The sequence below is a fragment of the Mya arenaria genome, chromosome 11, assembly GCF_026914265.1.
Source record: "Mya arenaria isolate MELC-2E11 chromosome 11, ASM2691426v1".
NCBI lineage: Eukaryota > Metazoa > Mollusca > Bivalvia > Myida > Myidae > Mya > Mya arenaria.
This window is the reverse complement of record NC_069132.1, coordinates 51,067,149-51,089,057: the sequence shown is the minus strand read 5'-3', so window position 1 is coordinate 51,089,057 and position 21,909 is coordinate 51,067,149. Positions and strand designations below refer to the sequence as shown.

General features: G+C 33.2%; 1 protein-coding gene across 1 annotated transcript; it reads left to right on the top strand.

The window, feature by feature from the left end:
- Positions 1 to 14,624: 14,624 nt before the first annotated feature.
- On the top strand, positions 14,625 to 17,150 carry LOC128207315 (microfibril-associated glycoprotein 4-like). The gene is made up of 3 exons (XM_052910166.1): positions 14,625 to 14,761; positions 15,522 to 15,768; positions 16,165 to 17,150. Exons 1-3 carry the CDS (start codon positions 14,693 to 14,695, stop codon positions 16,596 to 16,598), a joined length of 750 nt encoding a protein of 249 aa, XP_052766126.1. The 5' UTR covers positions 14,625 to 14,692; the 3' UTR covers positions 16,599 to 17,150.
- Positions 17,151 to 21,909: the final 4,759 nt, after the last annotated feature.

The window sequence follows — 21,909 nt, the reverse complement described above, 5'->3', positions numbered from 1 at the left end:
ATATATTATATAATGGGAGTGGCAATCAAGTATGACATATATGCCAACTGTAATTGTTATGGATATTTATCGCCCATTTTGAAGGAATTCTGTAAAAATCATTAAGTATATTTTCAAATTACAATTACAGTATATCAAATATTATTTAAAAATCTCGGGATACTATAGTTAACTGGTGAAGGTATCGGCCTCTTACCACCCAAGTGAGTGTGTGGTTGATTCTAATCAGTGGAAATCAAAATCCCTACAAGAAAACAGAATCGCGAGTTATTAAATAAGCTTTCGTCACAATCCTGCTCAACCAAATACTCATAAAGTAATAATATTTTCTGATGAAGATTTTACCCTCAAAGTTTTAAATTAATGAATGTTGAACTACCACAATGCGCACTTCTTGAACTTTCCGGAACAAATACAGTTACATACTTAATATGGCAGAATATACGTCAAATTCAGCATCATTGATACATTTGATATTTGAAATTCACCAACTCAGACAATAAAGATCATAACTAACGTACACTAAATTAGAAGGAATAATGCTGTTAAAGACGGTTTAAAACGCGAAAAATACTCGTTTAGCACGATCCGACCTTTAAATTTAACTAGTACGACAATATGTGGTTCAAAAATTTCTATTTACTTAAGGCTTAACATATTGCACTTTTCCTTATTCATGACGTAAGTAAATATGGTGTTTTCTTGCATATTTATAAAATTGGACATTTCCAATCTCCCATAAATGATGTAAATATCTGGATCTTCTATATTTCAAAGTTTTATGTTGCATTGAATACATTGATTTTGTCATTTCTTAGAATTTTTAACATTTCGTTTAAAGAATGCCGAAATCAGGTTCGTTCGCATTTCAAAGGCATAGGTCGATTTAATGTATCAACTTTTTCAAATAATTTTTTTTTATGGTTATAAATAAAATATTTATTATATGTAGGTTCACGCATATTAGGATCATGTACGATTACACGCACACATTTTAAATCCTGAAAGTCTGTTGATACTTTGACAATAATATGTGAGCTAAAGGTCCAAGAAAATTCAAAATTTGCCAGATCGCAGATGAAGGCTTCAATATGATAAATAATCTTAAAATCAATTTCTTCGTCATACCAAACCCTATTTGTTCAAAGATTATAAATAAATACTCCATTCACTGATTCAAAGTGTTTCATTGTATACTTTAATATAAGGTCCTTTACAATACGTAGATTGTAAGTTTATTAATGCCTATTTAGATAATGTGCGAGTACGCATACACATTACAAATCCTAAAATGAATTCATTAAATAGATTGGCAGTTAGGTATATGAAACATGATTATTCGTAGACCAGTCAGTTGAAAGTCTCAGAAAATGAAAAGTGACTCTCAAACTTTCGACAAAATATGCATTCCATTTGAATTCAAATAAACAAGCTTATTTAAAAGACCCAGTTCATGATGGCATGACGGCATTATTATATGACTGAAGAAATATTGTAAACAAAGCTATCATAAAAGAAATTAGACATATATTTAACACTGCTTTGAAAGAGTATGTGCGATTTTAATAAAATTAAGTAACTCAAATTGCTGTTTGCAAGGTAATATATATTTATTGACAGCGTTACATATTAAACATGTTAAATATTTCTTTTACAAAATGGCATTTCTTTTTATAGTTGCAAAAACAGATGTAACCTAAACACATTAAAGTTTTAAATTGGATTACATTCAATGAACATAGTATTTTATGTCAATAGATCGCTTTCTGTTATTGTTATGAGCACGACTTTCAAGTAGATAGTGGTACTCGTCTCCAATATTTTTGCAAAAAGCTACAGAAACAAGCTCAGTAGCAAAAAGTTTAAACATAAACCCAGTTAAGTGGCACTAGGCAAACGCCAAAGACATAGAACACAAAATCACAGACAAGAAACATAGAAGAACAGCACAAATCTCCACAAACAGCACAGTGCATACATACTATATATATATATACAATTATATATATATATATATATATATATATATATATATATATATATATATATATATATATATATATATATATATATATATATATATATATATATATATATATATATATATATATTTATATAAATGTTTATCAAGAATTGTTAGGTACCGCCTTGGAACGATCAGTAAAATGTAAATTTACTGGGGGTTTAAACCAGTTTATGTGCACAAACCTCGCTCTTATCCCAACAATCCTTAATAAAGATAAAACGCAAAAGGTAAAGTATGCATTAACTTAAGGAAATGTATCAATAACACAACTAATACCAAACGTAAAGGTAAACCCCAAGTACTTCAATGATTAGAGATCCCAACTCTATCTGCAGACGGAGGGAAACAATTTAGAGCACCTAATGCAAACACACAGTCTGCCTTATAAAATAAAAGGTTTAAAACTGTATGATCATAGAGTTTCATAATAAAAAGCATCATTGTACTAAAACTGGGAACCAATAAAGAAAATATTTTTAAAAATAAAAGCGACATGTATTCGCTAATCTTTCCTTCCAAATGATTTTAGAAAATGTAGAATATTTGAAGAAATTGAAGTCACATGCCAAATCACCCCGAGTCAGCCAAAAACGTGTTCGCAAAAGAAGGTTTTAAAGATAACATGAATTAGCAATATCTTCATACAAAATAAAAGCACTGAAAGTTTAGTTAAGAAAGGATGCTATATTCAACCCTATATTTTGTTTCCGGTATTCATCTTCAAAAACTACTGTTATTACTACTCCAATACTACTGTTAGCTTGGCACAACGGACACTTTCTTGGAAATACCTCAAGTCCAGTCTAGCTGCCGATCTCGATTGCAAGACGAGTTCGAAACTAACCCAAAAAGGTCAACAATTTGAGAGGAGTAGCTTTTAAACACGTCCAAAATCGTTTTTAAAAAATCTTGAGTTGCTATATTTGCTAGAAATATTAATAACACAGTTACAAGTTTTACCTTATCTAAAATTAGCCAATAATACTTGTTAGTAATGGTAAAAACAGAAAGCGAGTAACAAAAACGCCTTGACGAAAGATAACACGCGCTCCCATTATTTCTCACATGAATCCTATTTTACAAGTTTGAAGACATTTCTTATAGATTACCAATTTACTATAGTAATTTAGTATGAATATACCGCAAATATGAGGATATATATTTAGCATGCATGACACAATTTAAGTGAAGACATGCAAACAAGCTATGAAGCAGATATAGGATCTGATTGGTTTATGGTCGTACGTTTTTGTATGCTAACAAGCTATAAAGCAGATATAGGATCTGATTGGTTTATGGTCGTCCGTTTTTGTCAGTAGCAAAAAATATATACCCCTATCATTTTAATAAAATATTTGCAACTACAGGAACAAACCCATTAGCCTTAATTTATATATTAATGACATATTGATTAACACAGCCTTAATTTAACCTTGTTTTAAGGCTTATGGATCAAGAATTAAAAAGCATTAAACAAGGGACACACCTATTGGTCACGCACAAGTCTATACCTATCTGTACAAACGTTTTAATGATAATGTTGAAATATATATATTTTTTCCATTTTTTCAACGAATGAATATTTAAAGATTATAGAGTCAACGAAGATTTTACTCTCAATGAATTGAATATTTAGATGCTCAACGATCACACTGCGCACTTGCTATACTTGACGGAAAAAGTACAATTATTTTTAGGTGTTAGGATCCCTTACATACTACATAACATAGAATGTGCAACTAAATAAGCATCTTTAATACATATTTAACGTCAGCTAGCCAAACTAAAAGCAGAAATAATGAGACCTTAATAAAAAGGGATACTAATGAGAAAGGCGGTTTATTATGTGGAAGAGGAATACCCCTATAGCACGATCTGACCATAAAATCTAACTAAAACGACATAAGGTACTATTAAACGTCTTTATTTAATGTGATCGGCTTACAGTTCCATGTTATCGTGGTTAAACGGTGATGCTAGTGATATACTGAACGTCTTTTCGCATATTCGTAGATGTAGGCTTGAATATCACAAATAATGTTCTATCCACCGTATCAAATGTTTATTTGTTTTTGAGGAACTTTAACAGACAAAACGTGTCAGTAGGTTCATGCATAATTGGATCATGTACGATTTCACGTACAAATTAAAACAAAATCTTTAAATGTATTGGCAATTAGGTAAAGGACAGTGTCAGTGAGAATATCTGCTATCAATATATCAGAAAGTTTGTTGGAGTCCTCTTGAAACTATTTGGAACTCGTAGACACTGTCATCACTCGAAGTTAGATAGTTAAGTTTTCTGTTATGAAAAGAGTTATCCTTTGTTTAAAAACAAATTAAGTTTTAGTTTTGAATGTGAACTCCCGCTATGTGATTCGTTTCAGCCTTCTTCATTTTTTTCAGATACTTGAAATGTTATTTTTTCAGGTACAAAACTATATGGCAAATAGAAACTCCTCACTAAATCAATAAATGACGAAACATTTTTTCTTTGTTATATACTGATTGATTGGACCTTGTATCGTTGGTTCACCGGATTCCGCTTTGGTCTTCAATCTTCAAGGTCATTTTGATGGAGTGAAATGTAATGTATTGTAGAACGGAAAATTATCAGGAGAGGAAATCAGAGACACATCTAGGGCAATTCCTATTTTGTGAGAACAAAACCAATCAGTTCCAATATAAATCATTCTCAGCTATTGATCAAATCTGACCAGAATGACCAATTTTCTTTCAACTATTAAGTAACAGCTTACAAAGAACGGAGATAAAAATGTAATTTAGTTGTCTATATTTTAAAATATATATTTATACACAATATTATTTATGCCGATAAAAAAATAGCTAAATATAACTCATGTATGCTTTCATCACATTGACGCCTTGAACAACCTGCATTTACCTCATCATTAAAATGTGTTTGTACATCAAAAACTGATTAAAATCAAATGAAAATGGTCTGACATGCCCTTCGGGTTTTCTAGAATATGTTTCAATTCATTTTTTAACATCATCAATGTTCTGAAGATAAATTTGACAAATACAACTATTTGTTGATTTAGTGCATTTAATTATGAAAATCCACTGATTTCAGCTCTGGTTTGTTCCGATCTAAAACCTTTCCTCTATAATGTCATAAACACTCATTAAATTGATTCTGAAAAAAACCCAACACTTACAAAACATTTTTATTCAATTCAGGCAGAAGGTTTAGAAACAGAAGTAGGGCAAAATATAAGACAGAAAAAGGCAGAAAATATAACCACTTGCCAGTCTGAATCAATAAATGCTATTTGCATACATACTTCCGCATTTAAACGCTTCTTAAGATGGTTGACATCTCAGTGAAGTCGCGCCACTGACGGGATATAATTACAGAAATGCATACGACATTGCCCTAGTTTTGATTTCATTTTCAATAAGAAAACAGGAAAAAAAGATCTCCAGAAATCAATTAAAATATTTACTCTGAAATCAGCAAACAGCTCATATCAGTTTCGATTAATCGGTTACCCGTATTGTTCTTACAAATCATTACGGTTGTAGTCAATGTTTGTGTACTGTTTCCCTGGATCGTGTAGGTTTGCTGTACGGATGTGAGCTGATCTTTTTGTATAAATATATATATATATATATATATATATTAGTCATTTTTGTTTCCATTTTTATCTGTAATGCGGTTTTAACTCTATAACTGTTGCCTTATATCAGTAATCGAATGTCACGAATCAGGTACGAATAAAGGATGCTTTATGAAGCGCCCCCAAAATTATTGACATGTATGAAATGGTAAATAAGATTGTTTAAGACGTTATCAAATGTATTATCCGCATGCATGAACTCCCGTTTGAATTAATGTTCCAGCAAACTGCTGATTAATATCTTAAACTATACATTCATCAAATTTCACGTATTCTTTCAATTAAATGAAATCATTTTAACTCTTTGTAAATGCGTTGCTTTCATATCCGGATCTTCAATTTAACCCTTAAAGTATCTAACGTAATAACCTGTTTATAATATCTTGGAATGCTTATTTCGTTTGGCCAACTTAGGTTCAGTTTTACAGCTACCAGTATACACAATGCATGGGAGATGTGGGAGATGTGAACTATAGATCTTGCAAAGGATTTATATTTAATGTTTTTTAAAAAGAAATCTTAACTTAGAACAAAAATATATGCCTGAGAGATGTGATAAATGTTCAATCGTCAGTTCCTGCTTTCGGTTTGGACTCTTAGGAGTAATAAAATTATATTAATTGGTACCTTATTTTCAGCTTGAGTGAACAACTATTATGCTCCATCTAACCATAACATGTCTACTTCTACTGCCTAAACAAAGTATACCCTTATATCCCAGATCCAACAATTATCTTTTTCCCTCATGTTAATTGAAGTTCATGAAACTGTGATGTTTCTTGATTTGCATTTAATTTAGAACTTCATATGTGTAATATTTGACGTTCCTGGCAGATGCTCTCAAATGTAAAAAATGCTTAATTTTCAAGAATCTATACTTGTTATACGTGTTATTAGACGCGGTAAAACTCTAAAAATGGAGTGTGTTAGTGCCTCATCAGCTTCGGGCAAAATATGCTAAATACGCATGCCATTTTGATTAATACAGCATATCCACATTATCTATTCTTAATTTATAATACTGGGCATTGATGGTTAAAAAAGCAAACAAAGTTCCTATAACAATACCTATTTCGATTGTGTTAAATTATTAGAAAAAGTGCACTTTTTCGATTGGTTTATCTTTTTTTTTTTTTTTGACTTATGCTTTGAAAATACCAACATCAATTACAATGCAATATTTTAAATATTATAACTCCATATTCTAATATATTTAACATTCCTGAACTGACAGATGCTGTCAATAATAAACCATGACTTACTTTACTACTGATCTATATTCTAATGTGGATAAGTAGACCAGTCAGTTATAACTGAAAAATGGAATGTGTGAAATATCGAACATCAAAAAAATTATCTAACGCTACAAAACAACAAACAGCAAAATTATCAAAATATCGGCGAATGTTGTGATTTCAATGATGATAGCATAAACATTTATATATAGTTGTTAATTTGAGTGCTTAATATGTACATTTTAAGTTTACAATACCATCTGACCTACTGTATTGCGGCATTCCACATTTCAAGCCTTTGTTTCATTTCAATTATTAAAAGGCTTAAATAAAGCTCCTAAATTCAGTAATCTTTTTAAAAAGCGTTAACAGACTGCTTCAGATTATAAGGGATATCAAACCGTAAATCGAGCGAGATCAAAGGGATTAGTTACAAAGGCTTTCCACGTAATAAAATAATTACGCAATAGCAGTTCCAAATGAAAGAAGTAATTATGTTTAATACTAATTGATGACATCTATCACGGAAGAAATATGTGACATTACTACGTTTTTGCAGATAATTGTGATATCATATATCACACGTGCTCAATAATTCTTTAAGATAATATTATCAAGGAAACAAGCCTGACACACATTACACGACATTTCGTTTTCTTTGTCAAGAAAGTACTCTTTTGTCTTAATACGATACTTTATTATCTGATTCAGACATGCACTTTTGTTCACCTAGTTAACGTTTGCACCTAAATGTTCTAACGATAGAGCAGCACTGCAATATCCATCCTAATAAATTTAACCTCACTTGCAAGCTGTTGCAAATGAATAGAACATAACAGTAGGGCTGAAAGACAATCAATACAATGTTGCCATGCACTTTTAGAAGAATAATTAATGCCTCACATTTGCGTAAAATTAACTGTCTTGTCGAAATTGTTGCCATACAGATAAGAGATTCAGGGATATTACTTCCAAATTAGGGTGCCGTTAAGTTGGTTCCGAATGTATATACTTATCATATATCTGTTATCTCAATAAAATGTTATTTGTATGCATTGCTCATTATGCAGCGATACAACTATTGTCTTTCCTATCCTTGAGAGGGACAAGTTAGTTATGCATAGTAATGAAATATTTCGGTATAGAAAATGTTTAGATGCAGACAGCTAGGTCCTGAAATTACACTGAACGAGATATACCGAGCTGACCTCAAATGTGTTCCTAAATTTATCAATAATTGCAACCATGAAGAATTAATATGTCATCCACATTGGAGCCAGTATCAACTTGAGAAACAAATTTGAGAAGTAATGCCAACGTTCGATTAAACCTATAATGGATAATTTATGACACTTTATATCAATAAGGTTTCAATTTCTTAAAAAGCTGTCCAAAACATTGCCATGAATTATATATTGGACTGTCTTTAAGAAAATGAAACCTTATTAATAGAAACAGTCATATAGTATCCATTTAACGGTCGATGTTATCATGATAAAATGGCAAAGAAGAACTAAATGTTGCTGGTGTAAGGTATCACGTATTATTACTGATCGAAAACTTGGGTTTCCATGTGCATACATATACAACATTTCATAAACAGTTCTATGTACACATAAGACATGCGAAAACGATTTTAAATATGCAAGCTAGCGCTTATTGCAATCCTTACGTCCATGAATGCTTCCAAACGCTACTAAAGCTAATGAAACCATATATTTTTCACTAGTCTAATAATATAGCAAAGCGGGCTATTGACCTCTACATTCGTTTATATGTTTGAAGTTAGGTGTTTTATATGAAATTGACTTCGCTATGCGGATTTTGTTTACAGTAAGAACTATTCGAAGTTTTTTATTCGTTTTGAGTTCTTGTCGGTCAAGGAGGAACAAAAATATTTACATCTATATAATGAACTAGGATTCTGGCTGATAAATGTGTCAATTAAGTACAAACAAAAGCTAACTGTTAAATGTTTTAATTTAACACTATCAACCCACTTTATTTTAAAATATATAAAAATGGCAGTTAACAAATGTTGTTTCAAAAATATGTGGTAGTGATATAAATCAGGCAAGTAAATCGTTACAAAATAAACCGCTATTAACAAAAACTTTAAAATAGTTATATTTATGGCATCAAAGCCGTTTTGGTTTACATGTAAAGTATTTAAAAGTACCCACAGCCTTTTATTAATATAACATCATTGGAACACCAGTTCTTTGGTCGATATTACAAAACTATGAACATGTTGCGTTCTTTTTTGCATGTCGTTGTTGAAATGAGTCGTTGAGATTTATTTTCAAACAATGATGTCATTTTCAAGGGATTAATTGATTTCTCGGTTACTACTGTTATAACATAAAGAGACAATAAACATGGTATTTGTTAAGATATTATTCATAAAGCATTATGATATTGCCATAACCTGGTATTAACTGATGTTCCCACTTGATAGAATATATTAAGGTATTTTGTAGTGAGGATATCGACGACATCTTCATTGTTTATGAAAATGGAGAAACCGGCAATTCTAATATTTAAGTATTTACTTCTAAGCTGTACCATCACAGAATATTCTTTTGATAATTTGTTTAGTATTTGTCTTTGTATGATACAATTTTGCGTAAATGTCTTGAAACGAGTGAAATCAGACAGCTGACAAAATATAGGTTCGGAGAATATCATATTTACGTTCAAAAATTGATGTTTTATGATTAAAGCCTTACTGACGCTTGAATAAAATGCAATTTTCGGCATCTTACCAAACTATTAAAATGTGTTCTATTGTGATAAATCAATGATTAATACCTTGATGACAAAATCAGAATATTCTGAGACGAAAAAATCCAAATCAGTGTGAGTGCAGCTTTAAACATCTTAAATTACTATATAAGGTGCCATTTTTTTCCTGAATTATATTACACCTTATATGGTAAAATATCAAACTAACTAAGGTTGATATTTCACTAAAAACATGTTTTTACTTTAGTTTCAAAACTGCTTTAAATATACTAAATAAGACAGAATGTAGCATTTGTTATAGATTTAAAAAAGTTCGCCATCCAGAATGGAGACATGAACTATGAGCAATTGATAAGTAGAACTGTTTCATTGACGCAAATCCTCGTTAAGCTCGATTCGGCCATGACATATAACTATACCGAAATAGTTTGCTGATACATAACGTCAACAAGGCTTTGCAAAACAGGACGAGGCAACCGGACTTAATAATTTTCCAATATGTGCACTGATGTGATTACTAGCCAACAACCGCATACGCTATCGATCAACTAGACACTGACAAACTATCTGTGTCGCTCATAGAAATCTGCTGACGTGGCTGAAATTCATTCAATCTGGATTGCATAGGAGAAATATGTAAACATAAAGGTTTTGTGTTTATATCAACCCTTGTCATGAAGACATGATCTGCTGACAACCCTATTGTCATCTTGAACGGTATTTCATGTTATATACTGAATGTCCAAATAAAGTTTCCATATGCCACATCGCAGATAAATGCTTGGTTTGTGATTGTTTGTATTTGTGTACTACGCCTTTGGCGTTGACCCTGTGCCATCAAACGGGCATTATGTTCAAACTTTTGACTACTGTGCTTGTGACTGTAATTTTTCATATAAATAATGAATAATATAAATAATGCACTAATCGTTGTTTTCAGCATTTCAACGTTTATGTGTTTAAACATTATAGATATATTTTTCTAACTGAATTAACTGTATCATTATATTTTTGAATTTGTGGTACCATACAATACGTTAATTATAAGTAGAAACATGCATTGTTTGATAATGTGCGAGTTCGCATGCAAAAACAAATCCTTAAAGAAAATATTTGAAACATTGGCAATCAGGTTTCTTAAACGACGTTATTCGTGTCAGCAAGTATAATGTGCTATTTATGTATTGTAGATAAGAAATGTTGTGTCTTTTGCACAATCCTCTACAACTTTTTCGGATCTCACAGACACCTTGTAAGTTAGAGAATTAAGATTTATGTTATAAAAGATTATCCTCTTCAAGAATACAAGAAACACGTCTGATGTTTTAGAGTTTAGTGTAGTTCATACCAGTGTTATATACTTAAGGTTAGCGGAAGTTGTTAAGAGAACCTTGTGAATATTTTATATAATACTAAATGGCTGTAAAACAAATCTCACTTAAAGTATGAATGGCCTTTGATCTTAAAGGCCTCCGGGCCTTTGACCATTTGTGATACCATTGGCGATTTTAATCTGAAAAAAATGTGTCATTGATGATACTTTGTTAATTGTTATGAGCGAACAACATTTTTCCTCGCGAATATATGTCAAAAACATAGACCTATATCAGAATATTTTACCGTGTTAAAAGGCTGCCCACAAGGCCGGAAGTGCTGGCCGATTACGTACCTCGTGTTAACCGATGGGCTTATTAGGCAAATAGAACATAGTGGCTTGGGATTTAGTATTTATGGTAAAAATGAATTCTCAAACTAAAGCAGATGACATGGTCTTATTATTGTAATTATTGTAATGAAATCAGCTACCGACAAAATGTTAGACATCTGTTGCCAAAAGTCTAGGAAATGTAGATAATTATTGTACCTGTTTAAGTGCAAAGTTCTTACGTTCAACGAAATCTCGGAGTAATTACGGACAAAGAACTTTTATCGAAACAAGTAATGCCCGAATCGTGTTACAAATAACGAGGAACGTACTTGATTATGCTAAAATCGGGGTAACGGCCAAAAAAGTTGAACCCTCTGACCTTGAGAACAAGATATGATCAGCAGTCCTCCAAAGGCACTATACGCGTGTGAAATATTACACCTTTGACGTTCGCATGCACAACATACATCGGTGTTATTCAGTCATGACGTGTTTACTCATGCACAAAATACAGCAGAATCATTTCGTTATTGCGTTTTACGCATGCACAACATACAGCAGTGCCATTCAGTCATGTAGCGTTCACTCTTGCACAAAATACAGCAGAATAATTCCGTGATTGCGTTTTTACGCATGCACAACATACAGCGGTGCGATTCAGTCATGGCGTGTTCACTCATGCGCAACATACATCAGAGCCATTCAGTCATGGCGTGTTTACTGATGCACAACATACATCAGAGCCATTCAGTCATGGCGTGTTTACTGATGCACAACATACATCAGAGCCATTCAGTCATGGCGTGTTTACTGATGAACAACATACATCAGAGCCATTAAGTCATGGCGTGTTTACTGATGCACAACATACATCAGAGCCATTCAGTCATGGCGTGTTTACTGATGCACAACATACATCAGAGCCATCCAGTCATGGCGTGTTTACTGATGAACAACATACATCAGAGCCATTCAGTCATGGCGTGTTTACTGATGCACAACATACATCAGAGCCATTCAGTCATGGCGTGTTTACTGATGAACAACATACATCAGAGCCATTCAGTCATGGCGTGTTTACTGATGAACAACATATATCAGAGCCATTCAGTCATGGCGTGTTTACTGATGAACAACATACAACAGAGCCATTAAGTCATGGCGTGTTTACTGATGCACAACATACAACAGAGCCATTAAGTCATGGCGTGTTTACTGATGAACAACATACATCAGAGCCATTCAGTCATGGCGTGTTTACTGATGCACAACATACATCAGAGCCATTCAGTCATGGCGTGTTTACTGATGAACAACATACATCAGAGCCATTCAGTCATGGCGTGTTTACTGATGAACAACATACATCAGAGCCATTCAGTCATGGCGTGTTTACTGATGAACAACATACAGCAGAATCATTTGGTCTTGACGTGTTTACTGATGTTCAACATACAGCGGAACGGTTCAGTCAGGCAGTGTTCACTTAGTACATCATACAGCAGAGCCATTCTGTCATGAAGTGTTTACTCATGCACAACATACAGCGGAACAGTTCAATCAGGACCTGTTTACTTATACACAGCTTACTCATAAACCATTCCTTTATGACGCGTTTACTAATGCACAACATACAGCAGAACCACCGCATGCTCGACATGGAAGCCAAATTTAAACTAATGAATACATGTACGCATGGAGTAACATTATAAGACATTCTATGACGAATACGTAGTTCCTACCAACCAAAATTAAAATTATCGAAACAACAAAGCAACAACGTTTGCACGATGCGTTTGTTGATACTAGCAAGGCGTTGTACGTAGGGATGAGGTTCCACTTGATATCTAAGCGGGGCCTATGCGCACTGGTTGAATTTGATGTACGGCGGTCCCAGTAGGTTTTGTAATTGATCTGAAACGACGGGTCTTCGTCCTTTATTGTTTGAAATGTGTATAACTAATTATGACATACCATGGAATCAAGGAAGCACCAATACCAAATAAATCAGAAGTTGTATCCTTGAACGAATTCACACAGGATTTACACAATATATTTACTAGTAAAAACAATAAAATGAAATGTTTATTGTTATTAAACAGTACTTTAATATAATACTATTTTAAAAAAGATTGGCGGAGATGGTAGGACGAGACGTGATGTATAACTAGCCTGTCGTGCCTATTGACAGCAAGGGTCACGAACGTTTACCTTACCAAACCAGAGGCACAACATACAATAAATCGTTCAGTCTTGACAGGTTTACTCATATCGGTCAGTATTCATTTGGCACATAAACTGGAAAGAGTTCATGTTGTTTACTAAACTTAATTGTTCATGATAGTTTCCTTAATTTGTAATCTGTTCTAGATTATATGTAAACACAACATAGTTATTATTTGAACAAAGACTATCCATTAAAATATGGACAGTCCATTATTAAGATATTGGACAGTCGACTCTTCAAATAATGGACAGTTTATAGAAATAAAATACGGAATGAATTCCAATAACCCATACAGAGTACTAAAAAAAGAACACGGGATGATGTCACAAACTTGTTTTAACAAAAGTTACTTTTCAGTTTTCGTAATAAACATTAACTTTCTGAATTGATTTTGAATATAACAAACTCATTTTTCTTGCTTGGACATCATAGTGGAGCTCTATGTCTTATATTGTTATATCAGTTGCGTTACGGAATTTTAAATCACTGTCACATTTTAACCTAACGATATTGTTTCAGTGCTGGTCACTTGTCTAAAGACATCTAGGGATGTTGCAAAACAACGAAGCTGAACGGAAAATATTTCTCCACAAACTGAATTATTTATTTTTTAATTATGGATTGAACAACTGAATGTTGATGGAATTCTGACGGGTCATTAGAGCGTATAGTAAAACACAATAAATAATCATCCACAGTTCACCAATTGAATGATTTTCCAGAAAGTTATTATCTCGTGGGATTTATGGTTGCTGTTTTTGCTCTTAATGTTTAAGTCGTGTTCTGATGATAAAATATCGTATATCATACATTTTGTCGATTAGAACATTCCATTCTGTTTCGATGTCACAAAGAAATAGTTATATTAAAGATTCTCATGAATGTTAAATATCAGAAAGTTTATATAAAGATATGTCGAAATTCTTCTTATTAACTATTTTCATAACTGTTATGACGACAATATCTATGAACAATTGGATTATGAAGGAAAATTTCTGCAATTTTAGTCTATCGATTGTTCTAGCACAAAACGTGAATGTAAATGTGTTAAATACAATTACTACACATTCTTTGCTCAGTTGTTCCAGTTGGTGTTGTGATCTCATAGCCAGTTCGCTCACTTACTCCGTGACTACAAGAGCCTGTACATGTTTTAATGAAACTTCAATGACATTTACAGAGGACCCGTCGAAGGCATCAGGATTTTACTGCGGTCAACGGAAAAATGGCCTTCAGGTAGTAAAAACAAAGTTGAGTTATTTGTTTCTTTTATTCACACGTGTTTCATCGATTGCTCCGACGAGGCCTCTTGGTTGGAGTGTTTCCTCGCATTGTGTAAGGATAAGTGTTAGGTCGAGAGCTCATAAACCGGTTTATCACTTATTGTGCTTATTTTGGTTTAATTTCCTGTGACGGTGTGAGTTATTTATTGAGTCTGCATACAAACATTTTAAATAATCTGTTTATCAAACGGGAAATATTTCAAAACTATAAATTTACACCTCACCTCCATTCCTTAAATGAACTGCCTTTTGGCAGTTGCGTTCATCAATCGATGAACGCAACATCTTTGGAAATGTTCGGATCGTAATTCATTGCATAACAATATACATGAAAGCTATTGATCTTGTTATTGGTTGTATTGTGTCTGCTGGTCCCGTAAAATAAAGATCAACTCCGTCGGACTCCACACACATTGACCAACCCAATTGCGTTCATACCCCGATAATGACATCAACCCCGCAATTCATTCCTTAAATTAACTTGTTTCGTTTCGGATATAAAATATCAATGAAGCACTACGGCATTTTCAGCAGTCATGATTTTATCCATAAGCCTGTTCAAAAAGGAACGGATTAAGACAGAATATTTCAAATAGCTGTAAGCACTTATGATTACAATAAACGTCTGCACTGCTTACTTATTATTCATGGTTTTATTCTGTTAAATAAGCAGTTATATTGAAAGGATCCAGTTACATTTATTGCCACTTTAGATCTCCGCAGACAGCAAGTTTGTTCGACGTCACGTGATGCCAGAACGACAAGATTGTCAATCGTTGTACGAGGAAGGCTTTACTTCTGACGGTGTATACACGATACGGCCGCCGGAAGGGGCGGCAACGGACGCCTGGTGTGACATGGAACACGGTGGATGGACGGTCATCTCAAGGCGACTGGACGGTAGAGAGGACTTTAACCGCGGATGGAATCAATATGTAGCAGGGTTCGGAACACGTACAGGTATTTGAACATCCACTATCTCGTTTTCATGTCTTTCTTTGAAAGTTTCACGCATTTTTATATTCCGGAACTTGGGTCGTGTGAAATGTTACACGGGTGAAATGTTACCCGAGAAAAATGTTACTCAAAGAGTCGTTATTCACTTCAATGCTCATATGCACGTTTATATATAGTTTGAATCCGCAAAAAAAGTTAAATCTGATAGTTGTTAGATAATGGTTTCAGTTTGTGCATGTTTGTGCAACATACATTTTATATATCTCAAGGTTCAGGTAATTTAACAAAGATGTTTAGCCAGTTGTTGTTTAATGGTTGATGTTTAATTATTTGGTGTTTGCACATTGCACGAATTTGTGGATAATCCTTGTGTTTTATGATCGTTTATATTAACAATAGGCGAGTACTGGCTTGGCCTGGAAAGCATACACCTGCTTACACTCCTGAACACATCAGTGAAAATCTACGTTGAATCATTTGGCGATGTCTCGCCGACATCTGTCAATGCACAGTACAGCAAGTTTGTCGTCAACGATGTTTTCACCAACTACCGCCTAGAGATAGACGGATTCATAGGCGACTGTGGCGATAGCATGGCTATTCACAACAACATGCAGTTTACTACATTTGATAACGATAATGACAAATACTCTGGCAACTGTGCTGTTTTGTACCCCGGAGGGTATTGGTACAAATCATGTCATTATGCTAATCCAAACGGATTGTATCTAGGTGGGGCCACTGACCAGTTTGGGAAAGGGATGTCTTGGTTCGAATGCTGGGGACATTACTATTCACCCAAGATATACGTTTACAAACTCAAAAGGAACTAAAAATACCGGTATCAAGCACATTATTGCAAATTTGGCACAGGATTGAAACAGTTCTGTGGTCAGAAATATATACCGAACTCATCTATGTCTTTTGGTGTATGCAAACAGCTGCATATAAAACGAAAACAATGTTTTAGAAAACAGTTTAACGTTCGCAAATACTGCTTGAAAACCATTTTGTAAATATCAAATCACCCATTTTGCTATATTCCATACCATTTATGAGCTTGATAGACGTCACAGCGTGTGTTTTAATCTGTGTTTTAATGACAATTGTAATGAGGCTATGCAGGTTTTACTTATGACACAGGTGCATTTATGAACTTGGAAATTTAATGTCAGATGTATCTTCAGTGTTGCAATGGTTATTGTCTCAGGCTTGTATACTTAATTTAACCTAATTTAAAACAGAAACGCTAATGCATGCTTTGTCATATTGGAAACTATGTCCATGTCCGAGAAATACGTTTCACATTACTATTTCGTTTTTCTAAAAAAACGCATAAACATTAACATTAAATTATTTTCTTATGTCTTTTACTTGCTACAGACGGATTTATATTGCGAATTGTTTGGAAAAATTAATTGAATGTATTATATTTTCACATTTGTATATAAACTGAATTCTGTTTCGTTCATCGAATTGTTTTATATAAACGAGCATCCGTCATCGAAATTGTACTTTGCAAGTTTAACATTTTTAAAAAGATCCGCGATAGTTCCCACAATCATTTCATTTTAGGTGATTTCATGTTGGGAATTCCGAAGAGTAAAATCTGAAAAATATTTTTGACAATTTTTATTTTGTTAGAACAAAACCTGTCTGTTTTAATATAAATCATCCTCAGCTATTGATCACAACTAATCAGCATGACCCATTTTAATTCAAGCTTTCAGTTATAGTTTACCTAGAAAAGAAATAATAATAAGTGTATATTCGTGATTCCTGTTTGCGAGGGGAACAACAATCAAACATAATATACATATCATACAATAAAACTATTGCTCGTAATAAAATGTCCACCATATTTCGCATAAAGTATAACATTTCTTTATTGTTTCAAATAACAGTAACTGTCATTCATATATCATGCTTACATATATTTGCTTGTATATCAGATAGGACGAATAATGTGTCAGTAATATCAACATTTCGTTTGTGCAATAAAACATAATTTAAACAATTATCAGGGCTTGTGTTCTCATAAGCCAAATGGAACATATACTAATTAATTTCTCCTTATGATAAAGAAGCTTTTATAAATTATACATATCTTATGATAATTTGACAGATCATGTTTGCATGTCGACAGAGATCTCCAAACAACTAACAACATATTTATTAACTCCATTACTGTTTCTTTCTTTGAGAATCAACTTTTTTAACCATTCAAATATAATTTGTTAATATAATCGAAAAAAAAACCCGACAAGCATGTGGTTTATATGAGTGTTGCTCTTACTTTCATTAGATCTTAAAATTACACTTTCAATCTTATTCTAAGAAAATGATATTCTGTTCTATTGATATGATGTATGTCAAAATATATGACAATGGACTGTTTTAGTGTGAAATACATTTCAAATGGGCATTTGGGTTGAACTTTTTTACCACAATAATGAACAAACACAGCTTTTTTCGTTGTCTGGACATCAGGAACCTCTTCCCATGTTATGGACATGACTAATTTCTTTCTATTTTGACAGGCATAACTAACTAGATGTATAAAACAAGACTATACTAGGTCGAATAACAGTGATACATCAATGTGTTTTAAAGCTTCAACCTAATAATAACCACATTAAAGCTATTTGCATTGGCAATGACGATAAATCAAAAGTCTAGTAAGGAACATCTTTACGTTGTCCATTGTCCAGTAATAAAACACCATTTCACAAAGATATTCTCAAGTAAACACAAGCAAATCGAAATAGGCTGGCATATCTTTCAAATTTCTCCAGAATATATTCCAAAATGTAACCTAAGGAATTAGGACTTCACACCGAACTGAGATGTTTACCCGCGCACGTGTTCTGGTTATTTGTTGTATGAGCATATTGCGTTGTTTGTTAGTGCTTAACAAACAGGTTCATCTGCAGACTGGCGTTGGCAACAGTGAACTAATAAAATATACTCACAGCAACGATACAGTAGACGACATTCTTTGGACTGGTGGTTGTTTACCTTTGAAGAACTGACATAGGTTACAGTCTTTACGACAACCAATGTATTTTGTTTGTTTTCAATTCATCACTGCATAACATAATGTCATTTTAATTTGCGAAACGTGTGGTAATATAAACATAAATAGTTTCTTGATAAAAAAATCGGGATTAAATTTGGCACCAGTGCAGAAGTTAGTTGTGGGAGCAAGTGTGATGAAAGCAAATGTTGATGTCTGTCTGTTGATTTAAGGTGCCTCAAAAAGGACTTGTTGTTTAAATTCAAACCATATCCATTACAATTGTTTGCCATACAGACACGAAGTTAAAATACATTTTCACCTGCACTTGTAATCAAAAAGGATTTATGAGCTTTCAAGTTAGAACTGTTGTCTAATTGTCTGCATTTTTTGTTAGCATGTGAATATCAAGTCAGATATTACAAGTAAAACTCCAAGTTTTAATTTATGATATCTTCATATGTCGATCTATTTCCTTCTCTGAATCTTAGGCTTTTCCATGCATCATCATTTAATAAACACAACTAACACATCGCAATTTTATACAAGTCACTTACATGATGCTATAACATGGAGATACTTTGATCGCGCGAAACACAACCATAACGTATTTTAGAAATATTATAGTACCGGAAGTGTATATGGCTTTACCCCGTAATGTGGATATGGATCAAGCCGTTTCTGAGGAACGCCCCATTTAGGGGCTTATTTGACGATCCTTACAAGAATTTACATTTGGCCTAGAGTGAGGGATATTTTTTCCTGCCGGTCAAGTCTACATATATTCATGCCAAAGCTTGAATCATGAGAATGCACGGAACATATTCGAAATAATAAACATTTCTAAGTTGCAATTGGTACGAACGAATCAAGTTAAACGTTAAAAAAGAACTGTTTTGTAAAAAACACAAAAATAAGTACCAAAGAAAAACTGTATTATGACAAGGATCTGATGAACTTTACAATGTTGCGTTAATCTGCAGTATATCACAATGTTTAATTATAATATATTGTCTTCACATTGTTTTGCATTGAAAGCTTGCTAAAAGGTTACATTGAATCTCTATCCAAAGCTACTTATTTCTGACAAACAAAAACACGAAAATACAGACCGGCGCGCTGGTTAATGCTTGTGCTTTTTACTTTCGGAAGTAGTGAAAGTAGAAAATCTATGAGAGTTATGATTATGAAAGAGAAGTTGGACGGGTCGTCACTATAACTTTAAATCCCGCTGCTCTATTTTTTAACAAAATGCGGATTTTGACAAACCGCTTAATTTAAATATTTTGAACGGACAGATTCATGTAAGGTATATAAATCTCTTACTTTACACCATTGCTATATAACTTAAATATGTTTATATTAATAAACGTCATTTCGTTCTACCAAATTAGACTAAAATTGTATACCTAAAATGATTAAAATATCTAGTTCATGCGACGAGTGTGTCACGTGAAAGCACGAATCTCACAAGTTACCAATTAATATATTTTTTATGAAACTCGTTACGCATAACCAAGGCATCTGAACGATTGGTAACTATATGAATTATGAAACTATTATATGCAAACTATACTCTACTGTTTGTTTGCATACATCTCCTCTTCTGCCTAAAGTTTGCTAAGTATGCCATTAAGTTTGTGTTGTGTGGTTGTGTTGATAAAACTGAATCAAAGCACGCGTTCGACTTATTTCCCTTGTCAAATAAATAGATGATAATTTGTTGTTTCTCGTAAAATATTTACTTGTGGAGTACACGAGGAGCAATACATATATATAGATCTTACACCAAAACAATCCTTTCTTTTACATGTCTTTAAATGACTAAGATAATGGTTTATTATCGTATTTCAGAACAACGAGCCAAATTGTATTCGAACCTCAAGTTAGTTCGGAAATGACACTGATTTTGTTTTCCAGCCATGTGCTCGATGGCGTTTGATTTGGAAGTGAGAGCGGACTAAAATGTCACAACACTGAAAAATACCAGACTGTTACAAACCACCGGAAAGCAAAGAATGAATTTTATCTTATTCACTGTCGTTAAATACTTCTTGAAAAAGTTTGTATGTCAATGTCGTGGCCAGGAGCATTTGGCACATTACACTTTTCTAGATATGCTACGTACATCAATATTCGAAAGGAATTGTTACGTACAAATACATTTTTATACACGATATAGTTAATGTACATTTCACAATAATTGCGTAGTTTACAGGTCAAATCAATTACTGTAGCTATTTTGTGTCAGCAGCTTTTTTAAAATGGAGGGAAGAGCAAGAAAATATGATTTAATTGTTTCCAAGAAGTTCCAAACAGTATAAAGTAAATTCAAACAAACAATCAACTTGAAACAAGAGGATTGAAAGAAGCACACACATACACCAATGGAACTTTGAATCTACATCAACATAAGTATGATCAAATGATCAAGAAAAACGATTTTTAAGTAGCCAAAACTAAAATAATTTCTTCGAAAACGTTTACTTTTACATGCCGATATTTTTTCATATTTGAATATAATAATTACTTGTATTTATATTTCAACATATTGGTCGTAAATAATCAGCACTGGGAGAACTTATCACAAGAAGTGCGGCACTTTAACTCTTCAAAGACGCATTCTCAGAGATTCCAGGATCCCATGTTGCCGGAAGGAGGCGGGGAACATACATTTATGCCCGCCTTCATCTCCCTGAAGAAAGGATGATATTTGTTTGAACAGTATCGTCTTTATTGGACTAGGTCCGCCGGTAACGCGAAAGGGTTCAAAAACGCGAAACGAGGTCCCCATGTTAACCGTATGGGAGGGCCCAGGTGATAAAGGGAGTGATTATTATCCAAGGTGGTGATATAAAACCTTTCAGTCTAATTACCGAGCCGCATGCTTTCCGCAACTTGATGGAAAAGAATCGTTTGTGACCCAGAGGTAAAGATGATGTGATTACCGTTTGACACGTTTAGAACGACATCATGTTAAGCACGTATTAACGGGTCGAGGATATATTATCAAAATAGCAAAATATGTTTGCAACAGAAAACAGGATACTGAAATTGACCTAACCATCATATGACATATTCAACGAAATTGTTTTCCAAAGACATATTGCTGCAAATTCGAAAGCAAT

Bases quoted from the DNA above. Each gene is read 5' to 3' on its own strand.
- LOC128207315 (XM_052910166.1), top strand. From the start codon at position 14,693: ATGACATTTACAGAGGACCCGTCGAAGGCATCAGGATTTTACTGCGGT. The intron at 14,762-15,521 runs GTAGTAAAAACA...TTGCCACTTTAG, and splicing joins AACGGAAAAATGGCCTTCAG to ATCTCCGCAGACAGCAAGTT. The intron at 15,769-16,164 runs GTATTTGAACAT...TATTAACAATAG, and splicing joins AGGGTTCGGAACACGTACAG to GCGAGTACTGGCTTGGCCTG.